At 37.6% G+C, this 17,526-nt stretch overlaps 1 protein-coding gene across 1 annotated transcript in view; it reads right to left on the bottom strand.

Annotated features, from left to right (window-relative positions):
* Positions 1-9,207: 9,207 nt before the first annotated feature.
* Positions 9,208-17,526, bottom strand: part of LOC140237678 (glutamate--cysteine ligase catalytic subunit-like) — a 48,602-nt gene continuing 40,283 nt past the window's right edge. Inside the window, exons 12-16 of the mRNA XM_072317606.1 lie at positions 13,928-14,032; positions 13,006-13,081; positions 12,237-12,376; positions 10,832-10,946; positions 9,208-9,531 (exon numbers count right to left, since the gene is read on the bottom strand). Of these exons, the coding sequence (XP_072173707.1) occupies positions 9,341-9,531; positions 10,832-10,946; positions 12,237-12,376; positions 13,006-13,081; positions 13,928-14,032 (627 nt within the window). The 3' untranslated portion in view covers positions 9,208-9,340. The remainder of the gene's footprint in view (positions 9,532-10,831; positions 10,947-12,236; positions 12,377-13,005; positions 13,082-13,927; positions 14,033-17,526) is intronic.

Here is a 17,526-nt window from a genome sequence, read left to right as displayed (position 1 = left end):
CCCAGGTCGAACATCGGAGGACAGATTTTTGCAAAATTTATCGATTTCTGCCTTCATTTTTAGAAGTAATTCATTATGCGTTTTCTACCTGTTATTGAAAAAGTCATATTATTTCTTTTAATGCAAATAATACTGATTTACATTTCAACTGACGTGAAGGGATAGAGACAGGTTTCAATGATCTACTGTAAATGAGAGAAAGAAAGAAACAGTCAGACAGACAGACAGACAGACAAACAGAGGCAGGGAAACAGACGGACCGATAGGGAGAGACGACAGATTACAGTTATATCTCAGATCTTGTGAGATAGATCAAAACAGCGGATGTGACTCGAGTTTCTATTGTCAAGTTTTGATTGACGTATACAACACTATGATTATTCTCTAAAATATTCTGTTTCTAATAATTCTAAATGGAAAGAAAGAAGTGTTATTAATTGTGTTCCAGAGGTTTTTTTTTTTTTTCAATATGTGTAATAGCGGAAAGTTTATTCCAGCCTCTGCCGTCGAGTTTCACCTTGTGCAGATAGCGCCTTTCCCCCAATATTCTGTGCATGAAAATATGAAAGAAAACACAGTTTACATCGGGGAGAGGAAATATGAAAACAGACAAAAACAAACAAACAAACAAACAAACAAACAAACAAATGAACGAACCAACCAACAAACACACACACACACACACACACACACACACACACACACACACACACACACACAAACAAACAAACAAAGAAAAACAAAACAACAGCAGCACCGGGAAGAGAAAAGGAAAATATGAAGAAAAAAAAAATATTGGCAATCGACTGCCAGAGACTGCGGTTGAAGTGGGTGTTATATGCCAAACTGTGCCCGCATGCCCGAGTTCCGTACCGCCTTTCTGACTCCCAGGATAATCAATCAATTATCACCCGTTTTAACGATCTCTGTCTTTACGATCCACGGAGATCTCGCTGGTAATAAAACACAAATTTGGACTTGGGCGTAAGGCTCGGGTAATTTACCAGCAATAATCAAGTTTTACGTGTCTATACTTGTCGACGCCAATTCATATCATTATTCTCATCTCACTATCAAAATTTATCTCCTGTTCATCCCAACCCTTCTCTCTCTTACTCTTTTTCTCTGTATAATGAATATAATATACATCTCTCTCACTCTACGCTTCTACGAGTATCATATCCGTTGTAACTTGGTGTGGAAATGATTTATGAGAGAAATTTAAGCTTACACATATACCTCGTAAAGTGGCAATGGAAGAAGCATTTTTTTTTTTACTTAACGCGGATTAAGTGTACGGTTTTAATCCTGTGTTTCTTCTTTTTATTTAAAAAAGAATGCTTTCCTTTTTCTTGTAACCCGTTTGACCTAGAAAGTCACGAGTTGGTATACTCCCATCTCGTGATATTGAGATTTATGTCATGTCATATTATATTTCACAAAAAAGTTGAAAGCATCACAGCACAGCATCTGGTAGATGATTCTACTCCATCGTGTTACGTGATGTTTGAATTCATTTCAATAATTTGACTTGATCATGTCGATAATGACGTCTGTAGTGGATTCTTACATGTATTTTAAAGAAATTGTAACTCCTAATACTATATTCTCGAATACTTTGCAATTCTATTTGATTTACAGGCCTGTATTGTTGTGCATTATTATTCCAAGTCATCATCACGGAGGTCAAGGGGTGAATTATTGATTAACTTTCATTCAAATCTTCATTTCCTCGAATCTCGATTTTGTGAGAGTGAACTATACACCTTGCTCTCAACTCTCTGCATCCCGTGCTGAATTCAATGCAATTAAAACGCGTCTCTCCTTCAATGAATGTCAATAAAATTCACTCTACTTCCTTTTTTAAAGTTGGAATTGAAAGATACTGTGAAAATGTAGGCTCAAATGTGTAAAGCACATATTCATTACGCATGTAATGCAAACCATTAAGAGCTTGTAAACCCATGTATAATTATGTATCCGTAAGAGCTGACTGAATACTTTTAACACAACATTCACATAGAAAACACAAGCTCTTGCTCAAAGAGTCTCCCTATATACCTATTCTTGTTTATTTAATTGTTTTTGCAAAAGGGATAGAACAATGTCAGCAGCCACTAAAATTTTTGTGACGCTATGACAACGCAGCCGCCGCCTATAGGGTTCTTAAACGGAGGGAGATATGAACTAATCAAAATTCAATTTCTGGTGTGAAACGACCCTTTACTGTGTTTCTGAAGAGATCTCTCTCTTAAAACTCTTGTCCGTATTGTTCTTGATACTCGATACTTGATATCTTTTTTTTTTTTGCTTCTTAATTACATAATTGGCGCCAATTCAACTTAAAACTTTAATAAGGTACGGACAAATTCTTTTCTCGTAAAACTTAATTTTCTTGGTCACTTCCTGGAATGGTGAGGTTGGCGAGGGTAATAAAGATAAAAAGCGGGAGAAATTGTCGGATTTCCCATCAATTATAAATACTGTAATTAAATGGTTTGAGTCGCCAAAAACAGCTGAGTGGAAGGTATGAAAAATAAATAGAAATCAGTGACATCAATGCGTGTAACACTTTTCTGTTGTTTTGTTTTGTTTTAGTGTCCTTTTTTTATCACAATCCAGGGCATCGACATAATTTGAGAAGACGTACCATTTGCGTTATATAATTATAATTAGACAGAGAAAGAGTTAGTTTGTGTGTATGTGTGTGTGTTTGTGTGTGTGTGCTACGCTTTCCTTTGTAACAATGTATCATAATAACAAAGTATGTACATCACTGTTTATATACTTTTTTTTTGTCATCATGTTTGGTTACAAGGTCTCCATCCGACTGAAGAGCATGTCTCAATTCATGAATGTGGCATTTTCTTTTTCTAAATAAAAGATTATAAGGTTCACGAGACCAAAGCTGTTATTGTCACTTACATATCGTTTCATATAATGCAATATATTTTAAGCCTAGTCATAGTGTCTTGATGGCATTAATGGAGATGATAGTATAAATTAATTGACTAAAGCTGCCATGCACTCGGTAGTCACTAACCTTTATAGCAATGTTATCATATTGCTAACAATCATGAAAGTTAAGTATGTCATCAGAAATATCGCTCTTGTTAGTAGTTTTTTTTTTCTTCTTCATCGATTGAAGAATGGGCAAATCTTTTCAATACATAATGTTCTGTTTACCTTATAGAAAATCTTTTCAATACATAATGTTCTGTTTATTGAAAATCTTTTCAATACATAATACATAAAATCTTTTCAATACATAATTTTCTTATTGAAAATCTTTTCAATACATAATGTTCTGTTTACCTTATTCTCTGTTGTCAAAAGAAGTGTAACTTATGTTTTGTCGGAAAATGAAATAAACTTTGAATTGAATTGAATTAAATAGTATAGCAACAACAGTAATAAAAGTAACGTAAACATCAATCGTTCTTCCCTAAGGTACAATGACTTGTGGTATCTAATTATGTTTGTGTGCGATTCTGTTTGCGTTAATGAATGCTTCTTAACTCAAGTAGCCGTATTTGTAAACTTCAAGTAAAAAACTTTCCTGAGTTTGGTCGATAACTAAAAGATGTCCTAGCTGCAGTACCTTCAAAACTAAAACTAAAGAAAGACCGATATATAAAACAATATATTTTTTGTCTGCAATATGTATATATATAGGTAGAGATGTAGAGAGAAGAATTATGCGACATGAAACTACTGTTGTAAGGCGCATTTTCAATATCATTTCGGTCAGAGGGCTCTTAACATACCCAAGTCACCTACCAGCATCTATTATATTGTTCACTATCTTGTAGTTCGTCAGTGTAAATGTATATCGCGTCCCTTTTTCAGAGAATAACAATATGATATACAAGTATATATATCGCTACTTGTTTATATTTAACCACGCTAGTAAAGAAGTAAATGGTGTCATTGAGAAAATGAAAGCTGACAGTTCAATGTGATCCTCGACAGAGAAAAAAGAGAAAGTAAAAAATATTAATAACAACAATAATAGATGATGAGAGAAAGTGGAGATCGAGGAAAACAAAAAGAGGAGAGAAAGAGAGCGGAGAGAGAGAGAGAGAGAGTGAGGGAGAGGGGGAGAGAAATAATTGTCAATAGCTACGTTATACTCAATGTGTAGGACTGAAATGCCTTGAACTTCATTGGTCTGTTGTGTTTGTTAACTAGAAAATTTTATTTGTGTATTCATTCGGTTTTGTGATGATGGTTTAAAGACGCCCATGACACACCACCATAAAGACAAAGTATTAATGGGTTAGACATGTTAGAGAGAACTTTGAGGCGATCGTACTCGTATATAGTGCTTCCTAATGTCTGAGTTCCTTTTATATCAATATATTTGTTTATCCATCTGTCTATCTGTCTATCTATCTATCTATCTATCTATCTATCTATCTATCTATCTATCTATCTATCTATCTATCTTTTTATCCATCTATCTTTTAATGTATCTAATTATACTTATATTTCTCCCTTTCTTTCTATCTATATATCAATTCATATATCTATCCATCTATCTGTCTATCAATATATCTATTCATATATCTATCTATCTATCAATACATTTATTCATCGATCTATCTATCTATCTATCTATCTATCGATATACATATATATCTGTGTGTCTGTCTGTCTGTCTGTCTATATATCTATAGATCTATCTAAGAGATATACGTACTGTGCAGGTCTTACATACAAACAACCTGATTAATGAACAGAGTACATGTATAGCTGACCAGCTAACTAACAAGTTAAGCAGAGCAGTCACAACTGGTAGGCTAGCTGAGTATGAGTGACCAGGGAAAGGCACATTCTATTGTTGTCTGTAGAAGATGCAGTTGTAAACATTATGTACTATGCTTCATAGACACATAATGTGTATCGTTGAAAGATGTTAAATAAGTTGGATCGAAACTGAATGTTGAGTTTCAGTTACGTACGAGGGATAAAGTTAATCAAGCACATTGGCAAAGGATTGAGAGAAAGCAGACATTAAACGAGAATTTCATTGCATTTGAATTTCTATACTTTTTTTTTTTTTTTTAGAGTGGCGTCTGTCACCATCACCATGCAAACCAGATATCCGCTTTTGATGACTCTTCTACAGCGCTTTCGAGTTTTTAGCTAAAGTCATCAAAACTTGTACTTGAACCCTAGAGCGGTATACGGAATGTCAACAACCCGCCTTAGTCCGCCGTCTGTATATTTTGAGATCGATTTTCTTCACCATCTCTATCGCGCTCACCCACACAGTCACCCACGCACATCGCTCCGCTCATCCGTTCTCCCATCCATTTCTTCAACCGGACCCCATAGAAGACCAGCTAACATTGCAGCTGAATATGGGCTAACCAGCCATCTCCTCAGAGGAAAATAAAACATAGCAAAACAAAACACGGCCAACAAATAATCTGACGGCTCTCTGATATCACAACATTCCGTATGGCAAATGTCGGAACGCGTCTTTGCGACGAATAACGTAGTTTCATACTCGAGTTGTGACCACAGTGTGTAAGAGTTCTGTGGTTGTGACCTGTGAACCATACATTATAAGACACCCACCGATAGATGGCGTAATTTCACCTCCACTGGAATGGAACATGACACAAACCGGTTTCATCTTTTAAAGCTTGAAATGGGTTCCAGCGGGCGAGTGATACCAATTTTTGTCTGACGTCTTCATGGGAAGTTCGTAGTTTATTTCCCTGCTTCGTTAGCTTATATGTGTTCCTGTTGTATTTTCCGAGATTGTGTGTGTGTGTGCTTGTGTGTGCCTCGTATGAGAAACTAGTATTCGTTTATTCGTGCACGTGCGTAGCAAAGTGGTGCCTCTCTCCAGTAATACTCGGGTCTCTCTTTCCCTACAGCTTGATAATTTTGGAGTAATATTTTCATATAAATGTACTTGCTCATTATCCATTGTTGATGATGTAAATATGTTTATACATGGTTATTTTTTGTGTTTTGTATTTCAAAAAAAAAAAGAAAAAAGATCGTGACATTTGCAATATGTAGGTCCAAAGAATGTAAACAATCATGATTGAACTTACGCTTCATACATAGCATATTGCTCAAAGGCTAATTTTCTTCAAGTGTCCTGATCGTCAGCAGACACACAGTTTACCAGTCCTTTCTCTTCGTAATTAAACACCAAACGTATACACAGTCCTGTATCTTACCGTAGCAGCTGGTCGCGTCGAGGTTCAGCCAGCCTGTAGGGTGGCTTTACCACGCAAGGTCTTGAGAGGGCGGTATTTACATCATCTCTCGTACGTTCATAATAGGGCTCACACGAGTAAATAATTTCCCATAGAGACGCGTGTTAAAATTCAAATTTCAAAAAAATTCTGTAAAATAGCTGGGAGAAATGAGGTGTTTTATCTTCACTAACCTGAATAAGTGAGATATACCCTTTCATCCATCAGATTTCCAGGGTGGGTTGTTCTGCTCTAATTCTGTCCAGGGATCCGCAAAGCCAGACTACGAGTTCTTGTCACTCAAAAAATCACCTATTTTCCGTACACGTACCCAATGAAATATAGTCCCCTCAAATTCCATCAGAGAAGCTTTCATCTTCCAATCAAAATGCAGTTTGTAGAGGAATTCATACTCAATGTCTACAGCTATTCATTTTTTTTTTTTGCCAAACTACATCATTGATTTTTAATTAATTTTTTTCTTCATTTATTTTGGTATCTTTGGTACGAATTTGTGAAGGGGTCTGGGACAGTCCATTTTATTTACAGGTGTGAGCCCTAATAAGCCAGTTCGGAGATAGCTCATGACATGTGCATATGGGTACAAATGACCCATCACTTTTCTCAGTTGGTTAGGCACTTCACTCAATTCAAAGCGACAGCAGCTTGCCCAACACTATAGCAATTTATGGAACTCGTATTCTAACAAAGAATGAACCTGTGCAGATGAAGTGACCAGAAAGGTTCGACAATCAACACTTTGGGAAGCATCCATTTCATTGAATACATTAAAAAAAAAAAAAAAAAACGTTTCTGTTAACATTGCCAAATACATAGTACCAGGCTTGCTGTCAGGTGGATGTACTGCGGGCACCATTTATAAGGATTACATGAATAATCATAACATCACAGATGCTTATCTCAGTGAAATTAAAAAACAACCTGTCTCTCGGTACAAATGACTTTTTTCTGCTCATGCTCAAACTGGAACTCCGAACTGGCTTATTCTCACACGTATTCAACGTATACCTCGATGCCTCTTTAATACTCAATCACCTACTTTAGAAATAGCAGGATGTCATAAAGATAGTTGGTGCGCTTATCTGCCATGACAAAACATTTCACCTGCATACTACAATTTCCTCCCACGAGGAATAAATCATAAACAACTTGTTATCATGCATTTGGCGCAGGTCCATGTGGAAGTAAAGTTGACTGTTCACAACGCAGACACTTTTTGTGAGTTCCTGTTCCTGAAATACCCCCTCTTTCTCTCTCTCTCTCTCTCTCTCTTTTTCTTTACTTAACACGCCAGCATTCTTTGCATGGATTATGAGTCATCACATGTATTTGCACTAACAAGTGATATTTCTCTGTGCAAATCCTGACAAATAATTACTTCCAAACATCAGCCAATTTTATTCGTAAAGGTACATTATCGTTATTTTAACCAAATTTCAACTCAATCCCATATACACACTATGTCAATACAATATACGTAACCATACCGAACAAATTGTTATACCTCAAATGATTTTTTCCCCTTTGTATTATGTTTGCTAGGTACTGAATTACATGATAATGAAATGAATATTAATATACAACAATCATTTTCCTGGACTACAAATACACCAGGCCCTAATTATGATTTCTTTTTTTCTAAAATGCATCATAACCAAAAGTGAATGGTGCACGATGTTGACATAAGATTACAAATGCATTTGATTTGACTTGAAATGAAAATATGATTACGCAAGAGATAGCGAAAACTAACAATAGTACTGGTAATGATATTGTAGACTGATACACAGGAATACCATAATCACATAGTAGATTTGATTTGATTTTAATGTTGTTCCACATCTCAAACACAAATAATAATACAATCGATTGAACATAAGACCGGATATAGCGTCGTAATTACAAAGAATACAGGAGAAGACAATTTTACAAGCATGAAATGTGGGAGACCTACTAAAAAGCAAAGCTTGTAATGTATAGGTCCCTGTATAGAGGAACATGTTGGTCTTCTTAAACAAACAACCTAGTAACGAAAACTATGAAAGGAAGGAAAGGGACGTAAAAGAAAAGACAGTAAAAAGAGCAAGAGAAGCAAATAAAATACACCAGAGCATAGCGAAACAGCCACCTGTATTGCGCTTACAAGATTCCTTTTCACCCGAGTAACTAGTTACGTAACTGTAAGAATGCGCAAAAATGCACATGATACATAATGATTCATTAAGTTAGGAATAGCCTTGACATAAATGACTCAGTAAAAAGAACGAAAAGCAAACCTGGAATACCTAATAAACGACGAATCTGATAAAGAAGAGGAAGTTCGAATAAAATTGCATGTTGTATGATTAGACATAAGCCTGCACGAGGGATTTTTTTTTATTTTTTTTCTTAGTTTGCGTTTAAAACAATTCAGTGACAAGGATTCAGTGATGTTAGAGTCAAGGCTATTCCAGAATATCTGACCTGTATGTACTATTCTTAAAGGGGATGGCTAGTAACTGATCAGTGGGAATCAGTGGGAATGCTGGGGGATAATTATTCCAATCCTTGTGGGATTCATTTCAGAGTGCATTATATATCTATTGTTGTGTAAAAACTATTTGCTTCAGAAAGGTCTCATTTTCAAGTAATGTGCAGTTCAATGTTTCCAGGTTAGCATGCCTGTACAGTGTCGGGGCGATCGTTAACGACCCATTAACGATTCGTCAGATTATGTGCTCTTTGATAAGATATAATCTATCCCATTGTATAACCAAGAACCCACCACATATCCAAAATATGAAAGAACATCACTGTCTTGAAAAACCCTCGTTTGACAATAAGATGGTAAATTAGATAATTGATTCAAACACAATAGCACGTCGATTCAAAGGATGAAGGTAATAGCATGCTCCATGAAAACCGACAAAAAACAAACACAAAACAAAACTCTGAAACACCAAAACTTTCATAAAATGTCAAACTTTCGATGTGTGAACACATATCGAATTTCAGATTTTCAACCAAATCACATTCTTTGCACCTTCGCTCTTCCGCTTTGACGTCAAGACTTTATCAGGGTTATGTGGCAAAATTTCAGTTTGCCATTGCCACACGTTCTATTCCTGATGCGACCGCGAGACTCCGGTGCGGTGGAGGAGATCGGGGGCGTCAATCTCCCCTCTGCCGATGAGATCGCACTGGCGAATGAGGTCGTAGTTGATGCGCGCTGAGACGACGGAATCGTGCTCGTAATCCGGGTGAGCCCTGACGAAATCGCGCATCCACGTGGCTGCAGTTTTAAGCCGGCCTGCAGCGAGAGATAACATGGTTCACTGTTGGACTGGATGCGGCAAAGAAACGACGAGAGGTCAAAATTCAAGGCTTGTGACAATGCCTAAAATGAGCATGATTGTGTATGACAACATGGCTAGATAATTTTAGCTATTAAAGGGATCTTGAGGTCAATTTGGGACATGAAATCATACTATGATATGCATATAACGAAATATCTGATATCCGATAACGATTGGATGTGACACGGAGAATTCCCGGATTGGTTAAAAAAAAAACAAAACAAGAATAAGAGCTTAAAACAAAGGCGTAAGCAACGACGAACAAACGAAACAAAACAGAGCAAACACAAACTGTTTAAACAATCAATCAAACAAACAAACAAACAAACAAACAAACAAACAAATGGCTGTTTGACGTGATTGAACTGCATCGAGGAAAGTTTTCCGCGGACCAAAAAAAAAAAAAAATGGAATACCCAATGAAGCAGACAGAGATAAGGCACCAGTTCAGCGAAAGGATTCAGGAAACAATGGGCAGGTATTAAATCACTATCATTTTAGAATCATCATTACGTTCTTCTTGACTTCACTTCAATAACCCTTGTCAATTTGTCGTCTTCTCTACATTTCACGACAACCAATTCATTTTCTTTTCCTGAAGGAAAGCCTTAACGACTATGCTAAAACGTTGCAAGGATTTTCTTCCTACCGTGTCTGACTTATGCTGCATTGATTTATTCTTATGCGTTTTTTTTTTCCCGGTAAGTTGCATGATTGTCATGTACGATAAAACTGTGCACAATATGGTGATAAGAAGAAATGCGATAATGCTGAGATTCTACTCGATATCCTCCCAACGCCGAAGGCATCATTCTGGAGTTTCGTTTGAATTATAGATAAAGTTCACAATGTCTTATCCACACCAATCTCAAAGAAAAGAAGAGGGTTCAAAAACGATAAGAAAAACCAACAAAAGTACCAATGAGTGTCATTTTTATAAATAACCTAGTCCCTCAATCTCATTTGCATACCTCAATCCCCTATCCTAGAGCAAATCAGAATGCTGTTTACATGCAAGCCATTAAAAAAACAAACAAATAATCAAACAAACAAACAAACAAAAACAAATTACAACACCCTCGATCATCCGAGACCCGTTTCACTGTGGTATGTGACTATTCCAGCTATCGCTGGTCACCACTGTATACTGCAGCAGTTACCATGGCGATGACTGCAAGGCACATACACAATTGTTTTGTTGTTGTTTTTTTCCTGGCTGTTGCCATAGCAACGCAACTATAACAGGTCACGTACCCGCAGCCCTGTCGGAGATAAGCTCGAGGTACAGAGAGATGGTGTTACGCGCGTCCGCATCGACCTCCTCGGCGGTGTCGACGAACTTTCGTACTAGCGGCACGAGTCCCGGAAACTTATCGTTGCGGCAGTTGTAGAATTCGTTGTTGCATTCCGTTGACATTGTTGGTGTTAGATATATGTGATAAACGTTAAAGAAACGAAAACGGGGAAGCAAAATAAATACTTAAACACAAAAATGGCGGCAAACCAGAATAAGATTAAACAGGAAAGTGTTATTACAACATGCGTGTCTAATCAGGTGTCTGAAAAATGAATAGTAATTTTTTTAATCAATTCTCCACTCTTGAGAACAACTGTCCTATTATCCATAGCTAGGGCTGATTTTCAAAGGAGTCTGTTGAAAACATGATAACAGTATTTTAGCACCAATCAACAGATATTTCAGAATAAGAAATAGTCAATAAATAGAAATAACAACCCTGAAAATCCATTGGTCTTACAATTTGTTTCTGAGACTTTTGTGTTCTTCTAAAAGGAGGAAAAAAAAACACTCACAAAAGCTAGATTTTACGCACAGTAATTATGATAGTGATAATTGTAATGAAAACGGTACTGATAAAAATCGTCATCATCATCATCATCATCATCATCATCATCATCATCATCATCATCATCATCACATCATAATCATACATCGATTACCAAGGTGCAGCCTAATCACAGTTTTCCCTGATTTCCCTGCCATTAAAAATTTAGCTCTTTGTTGCCAGTTAGACCACTAATTTTACCGATGAAGAGAGACATGTTATGCTGGATAAAACATCCCATCTTGTCGGAAGATCTTTGCTCCCAGGATTCACACCCGGTATTCTGGTTTAACGAGTCTTGAACCTAATCCACTAACCCTCAGTCTTCTAACATACATTGTAATCATCTTAATGCCTTCCGACGCCTGTGCGTCAACATGTGACGCTGTCTGGTTAGCTTTTAGGTACCTTTAATGGATGGTATATTTTTGGTTCATTAACAAGGGACTTCAGGTCTCTAACCTTTTGGGGGAAAACAGTAGTGAGACAGCCTTTATGAAATATAAAAGAGCATACAATTTTAAGAGGAATGCAAAGTTTATTTTATGGAAATTGGTTGTAAAAGGTCCGAGAGATCCAAAAACAAAAAGGGTCCTAATAAAAGATGGGACCAACCTTTTGTCAGGACCACTCTGTTTTACTTTGTTTTTGGATATCTCAGCCATTTCAAAACCGATTTTCATCAAATAAACTTTGAATTCCTCTTAGAATTAAATCCTCTTTCATATTTCATAACATATGGGATTTTTAATTATCTCCCCAAAAGTTAAAATCTGAATCGCCCATTTTAACCCAAACGATACCATCCCTCTTACCTCTGAATTGCCTGGAGAACGTCCCCCGTTGATGATGGTGTTGACGTCCATGAGGGAGAAGGAGTCTGTGAACTGTTCGTCAGTGCCGTTGGTGTTGTTCTTGTTGCTGTTGAAGGACTGGGCCTGTTCTTTATCAGCGACTGCTTTGATTTGTCATTCATTTATGCATTTGTTATTAGATATATTTTTTTTTTCGGGGGGGGGGGGGAGTAAGTGGTTAAGGCAAGGGGAGAGGTAAAGGCAAAATCAAATGTACAAGAAATAATAATCAGTGAGAGAGAGAGAGAGAGAGAGAGACAGACAGACAGACAAACAGACAGCAATGTGTGTTTCCATGACATGAGTGACTTTTTGTCAATAAGAATATCACATTTTATGCATGTAATTAACATAAACTGTTATCAAAGTAAGGGGATTGTTGACGAGAGTTCTAACGGCCTTCTAGCATATCTTGTAGTGCAAGGAAAGTCAAATGAAAGGTCTGTTTGCTTGGCCTGCTAGCCTTTGATAAAAGAGTTGTTAACATTATAATTTTCTTCTTCCCACGGATCCTCTCGTCTTCCCCCGACAAAAATTATTTCTTTTATCTGTTGAGCAGTGATAAATCTCCCGCTGGTTTTGATATTAGATACGGTTTAGATACGGTGATTTGGCATCGGTACAGTAATGGCATGGAGTATAGAATTATAAACACTCGTAACAACATTTCCGGAACTTTTAGCCTCAACCCTCAGGTGCCATGAGATATAATGTTGGGAGTAAAACTCACATATATCCTTTCTGAAGTGGAAGAGCTGCGTGTGGACAGCATCTCTCTTTTGGGCATTTTCTATATTCTCCATAACCTACAGCAGGGAGAGAGAGAGAGAGAGAGGGAGAGACAAAAGACACTTTTAGCTGATCGTAATGTATCTTACAACTCTCCGAAGACAAGGTGAAGTTGTTGATGACTTTAATACCGACTCTTGATTTCGTTTAAAACGCTTGTAATAGTACAGACTGTGACCAATGAACAAGCTTCTACTGTTGGTCAATTCGTTCCTATTTCAGTTCTAGAAAGAACAAGAAAAAGACACTAAAAACACACATACACACACACACCTTCACACCCCCCCCCCCACACACACACAAAGAAAAAAAATCGCCAAAGAACCACAGTCTATATCTATTTGTCCCAACAAGAAAGAGTTCATAGTTTAAAGCATTATGTAAAAGCGTGAGAGGCGGTCCTTTTTTGTTATCTCGTATCGCTAAGCAGTGATGATAATTATGACAAACGGTACATTTACAGATTGGCCAAGCAGAGCATGAACATACGAAAATAATCTCTTCGCTGTTCGTCAGAGCAAGCAAAGTAAGCTCTCAACTCCTTATTAGTGCTGCCATATGATTGATAGTTCTTTTAGCAAGTTTAGCTCAGGAAGCTATGACATCACCCTAACTCTCTCTTCAAATATTTGTAACCTCCACACTGCTTCGTTCTCTGTTATTTTGTGAACAAAGTCTGAACTCGTCACTAACGCAATGCTGGCTCCTGCTATTCAGGAGAAACACGTATGTAATAATTCATTACTTGACCGGAAGTTAAATGAAATTGACGACGGGTTACAATGGCATTTTGTCCATTCAAATCAGCGGGCACAACGGTAGAGAAGGTAATGAATCATTCATCGTGATAACTCATCACTTACCTTTGAAATTGGGATGAGGAAATTGAGGTTGTAGGCTAAAATCACTCGCGTCAGTAGAACAACGAACACGACGTAGGCAGCATTTTCAAAGTCAGTGATTTGCACCTAGAGATTAAAAATAGTTCGAAAGTAAAAATAGTTTGAAAAAAAAAAATAATTGAGCCATGTCTCACAAGGAATAATATCGATGTGCAGTCCGGTTTGATGTTTATTTCCGTCCAAAGCTTATCATCTCACTGGAACAAAACAACAAAATATTTCTGTATCTTCTCCTTTGCAAATAAAAGACGTTATTCGGTTGTAATGGCAATCTTTGATATTTTCTTTGGGGGTGACGTGGGGGGCGCTCTCTAAAATTTCGCTAAATGTCAAACATTGTTAAAGTACAACCATAACACAAGGGTGTGACCAAAAAAAAAAAAACAAACCAAACAAACAATATGACGTACATGACTATCTCTCTTTCCCCTCACCTCACATTCTCTCTTTTTTGATGTTACTGACCTTATACTCTCAAAGTCAGTCGGGAGGGGTGGGCTGTCTCGCAAATGATTAGATAATAAGAAGTTGTTAAAGGCAGCCGGTCGTCGCAGGCGATTCGCAGCTCAGTAGAAAAGCACGACAAGCTGCTCCTCCCGTTATTGTACCCCCGTACGTACCGAATGCCGAACACGACGCTACGCAGCGCACCAGCGAAAACCAGATGGGGCACGAGCGCCGTGCGAGCTGTCCACTGTAATTTCAACATGGACGCCCGAATACCTACCGAATGGGGCCGAATGGGTGCATGCACAAAACCGCACAACAGCCATGCGCATGAAAATCTCTCCCGGTCCGCGACACAACAAGTAGTGAGAGCTGTCGGGTGTATACGTACGTACGTACGTATCTGGCTCCAGTCTCTGTTTATATGCACTATGGTGCCAATTTCAGCAATCTAAGCAATAATATTTCAAAATGTCTGAAAATATTATATAACAATATCATAAATTATTCATGTATTACGTTGTTTAATATTTGGTGTTTATAAATATGCTTTGAAGAAGAAGTATTAAAACTCTAAGCTTCATGTATAGCAAGTTGCAATGCATATGGCCATATGGCAGGTTGTTATGATCTCATCGTGCAATGTTGTCTGCTGCGTCAGCTGCATGCGTACAGCTTACAGTACGTTGGGCCGGATCGTAACATAACAAAGTCGTCGGTACCGGTATGTCAATATCAATATTGTGTGTGGTATGCGTGTACTGTTTGCAATAAAAAGTGCTGTACTGTTTCGGCTTAGCCTTGGCTTTGGTTTAGTACTGAAACCTCACAATGGAGATCAAACAGCCGTCCAACTCGAGGCAACGTATCTACTTGTTTGACGCTATCGACGAGTGGAGAACGCAGAGAATGAATGAATAGATCTATCGCAAGCTCCATCATACATGTAGTCTAACCCAATAGATCTGGTAGAACTCTAACGTTTAAACAGGGGAACTATAGGTTCAAAGATGATAGATCTAACAATAATAGATTCTAGTTTAGGCCCTACTTCGACTTGAAGGTATGTCGGTTGGTGCACGGCCCTCTTCTACCACGGCTACAGTTACACTGTGCAGTGCAACTGTGGCCGTTGGCCCTGCACGGGCACAGTCGCTTCCCCGTCCTGAATTTACACACGCCAGGGCAAGTACCGTTAGTGCACCAGTTTTCTACAGGACCCAGATTTCGACACCCAGCAGATAATTCTTATTAAATTTTATACTCAATACAAACGTCTGACTTCAACAATCAACCAAGTTATCAATCACATTTCGTCGGTCGCATTACGAACCGGCGAATGTTCGAATTTGCGCGGAAACACGATTACGAGATAATCGCGTTTAAAGAATCGGGACTTCTTTAAACGTATAAAAACGTGTCTTATAACCGCACATTGATGATGATATTAAGAGAGTGATGAAAGCGGAATTTTCTGCTTTGTCTGATACTAAATATTATTTTGTAGCTGCACCTGGGGCTCTGTGGTAGTGATGCAAAGTGCGTTTGCCGGTTCGTAAAACCCCCCATTTCAGCGTTTTACGTACATCACGTACTAAAGAGAGGGCATTACGAACCGGCAAATGTATACATTTGCCGGTTCGTAAAGCCCATGCTCAATACGTGTGGACGTAGCGAGTGCGCATTACGAACCGGCAAATGTAACATAAAATGGCGCGTATCATCACACATTCCACACGCTTAGGTGGTACGCGCACAGTGTAATGTATACATTCGCCGCTCTAGGTAGTGGGATTGTGATTCATTCATGTTCATTCATGTTCATTCATGTTAGTTGTATCATAATCATGGATATTAGGAAAGTGTAACAAACACCACAGTTATTTTCTCAAACTATACAGCCTACCTGTACTTTTACACATTAATTGTTGATGCGAGTAATGTTATCAAACTGTGCAATGGGTTTTTGATTGGATGAGTACCGTTCTATTAAAGCGTGCCTGGTAGTCACTCACTATCTATAAATATTACAAGTGTTAAGTCATTATCAGTATTGAGAGAATATAATCACACCCATACAAACACAAACATACACAAACACACATACACGCACATATACCAGTAAACACACTCGAACCCACACAAACAACCTACTTTCTGACACATTAATTGTTGATGCCAGTAATGTTATCAAACTGTGCAATGGGTTTTTATTGACTACTGGATGAGTACTAAAAGTGCGCCTGGTAGTCACTGTCTATAAAAAAGTGTAAATTCATTATTGAGAGAATATAATTACACCCATGCAAACACAAACATACACAAACACACACTATACATGCACATACCAGTACACACACTCGAACAAACACACACACACACATACCCTCTTACAAAGCAGTCATAATCACCTTGTTCTCCCAATTCTAGGTATCTGTGTCTCTCTCACTCCTCTTTTTTTTCTTTTGTTCTTTTTTTTTGTTTTCTATTCACCAGTCCCCAAGTTTGTGAAGAATTCTGCATTTTATTAATTCAAAATGCACCATTCCACATGTGTGTTCATAATTACATACAGTAACTACAAAACAAAGCATTCTCCTCAAACTTCCAGATATAACCTGTAAATTCAGAGAGTGATTTTTTTTTTTTTGCATTTTCGACAGCTCACAATAATTACATTGCACACTATTATTACAATACATTAAATTACAATTGATACAAAATAAATGTGACATTCTCCATGATACTTCACTATGTAATCTCACTTGGAATGAGAAGTTAGGCATTTGTTGCATTTCAGAATTGTGTTCTGACCACTATAAAAGTGGTGCAATAACATGTACAAAATACAAAATTCTCCCAACACTTCACGAGGTAATCTGACCTGTAAATTGGTGAGAAGTTCTGCATTTCCTTGACTTTAATGTATTACAGTAGTACGCGTGTTAGTCACAAATAGTGCAATAACATGATCAAGTGTACCATTCTCCTCACACTTCACAAGGTAATTTTGCCCAGGGTTGAATTAATGACAGTGATACCCAATGTGTTTATAAACATGAGTCTACAAACTTTAACAGTCTGCCAACTACTGGAATGCTGGGAGGAGAGTA

Source organism: Diadema setosum, chromosome 14 (genome assembly GCF_964275005.1).
Source record: "Diadema setosum chromosome 14, eeDiaSeto1, whole genome shotgun sequence".
Lineage (NCBI taxonomy): Eukaryota > Metazoa > Echinodermata > Echinoidea > Diadematoida > Diadematidae > Diadema > Diadema setosum.
This window is presented reverse-complemented; position numbering and strand designations above follow the sequence as displayed.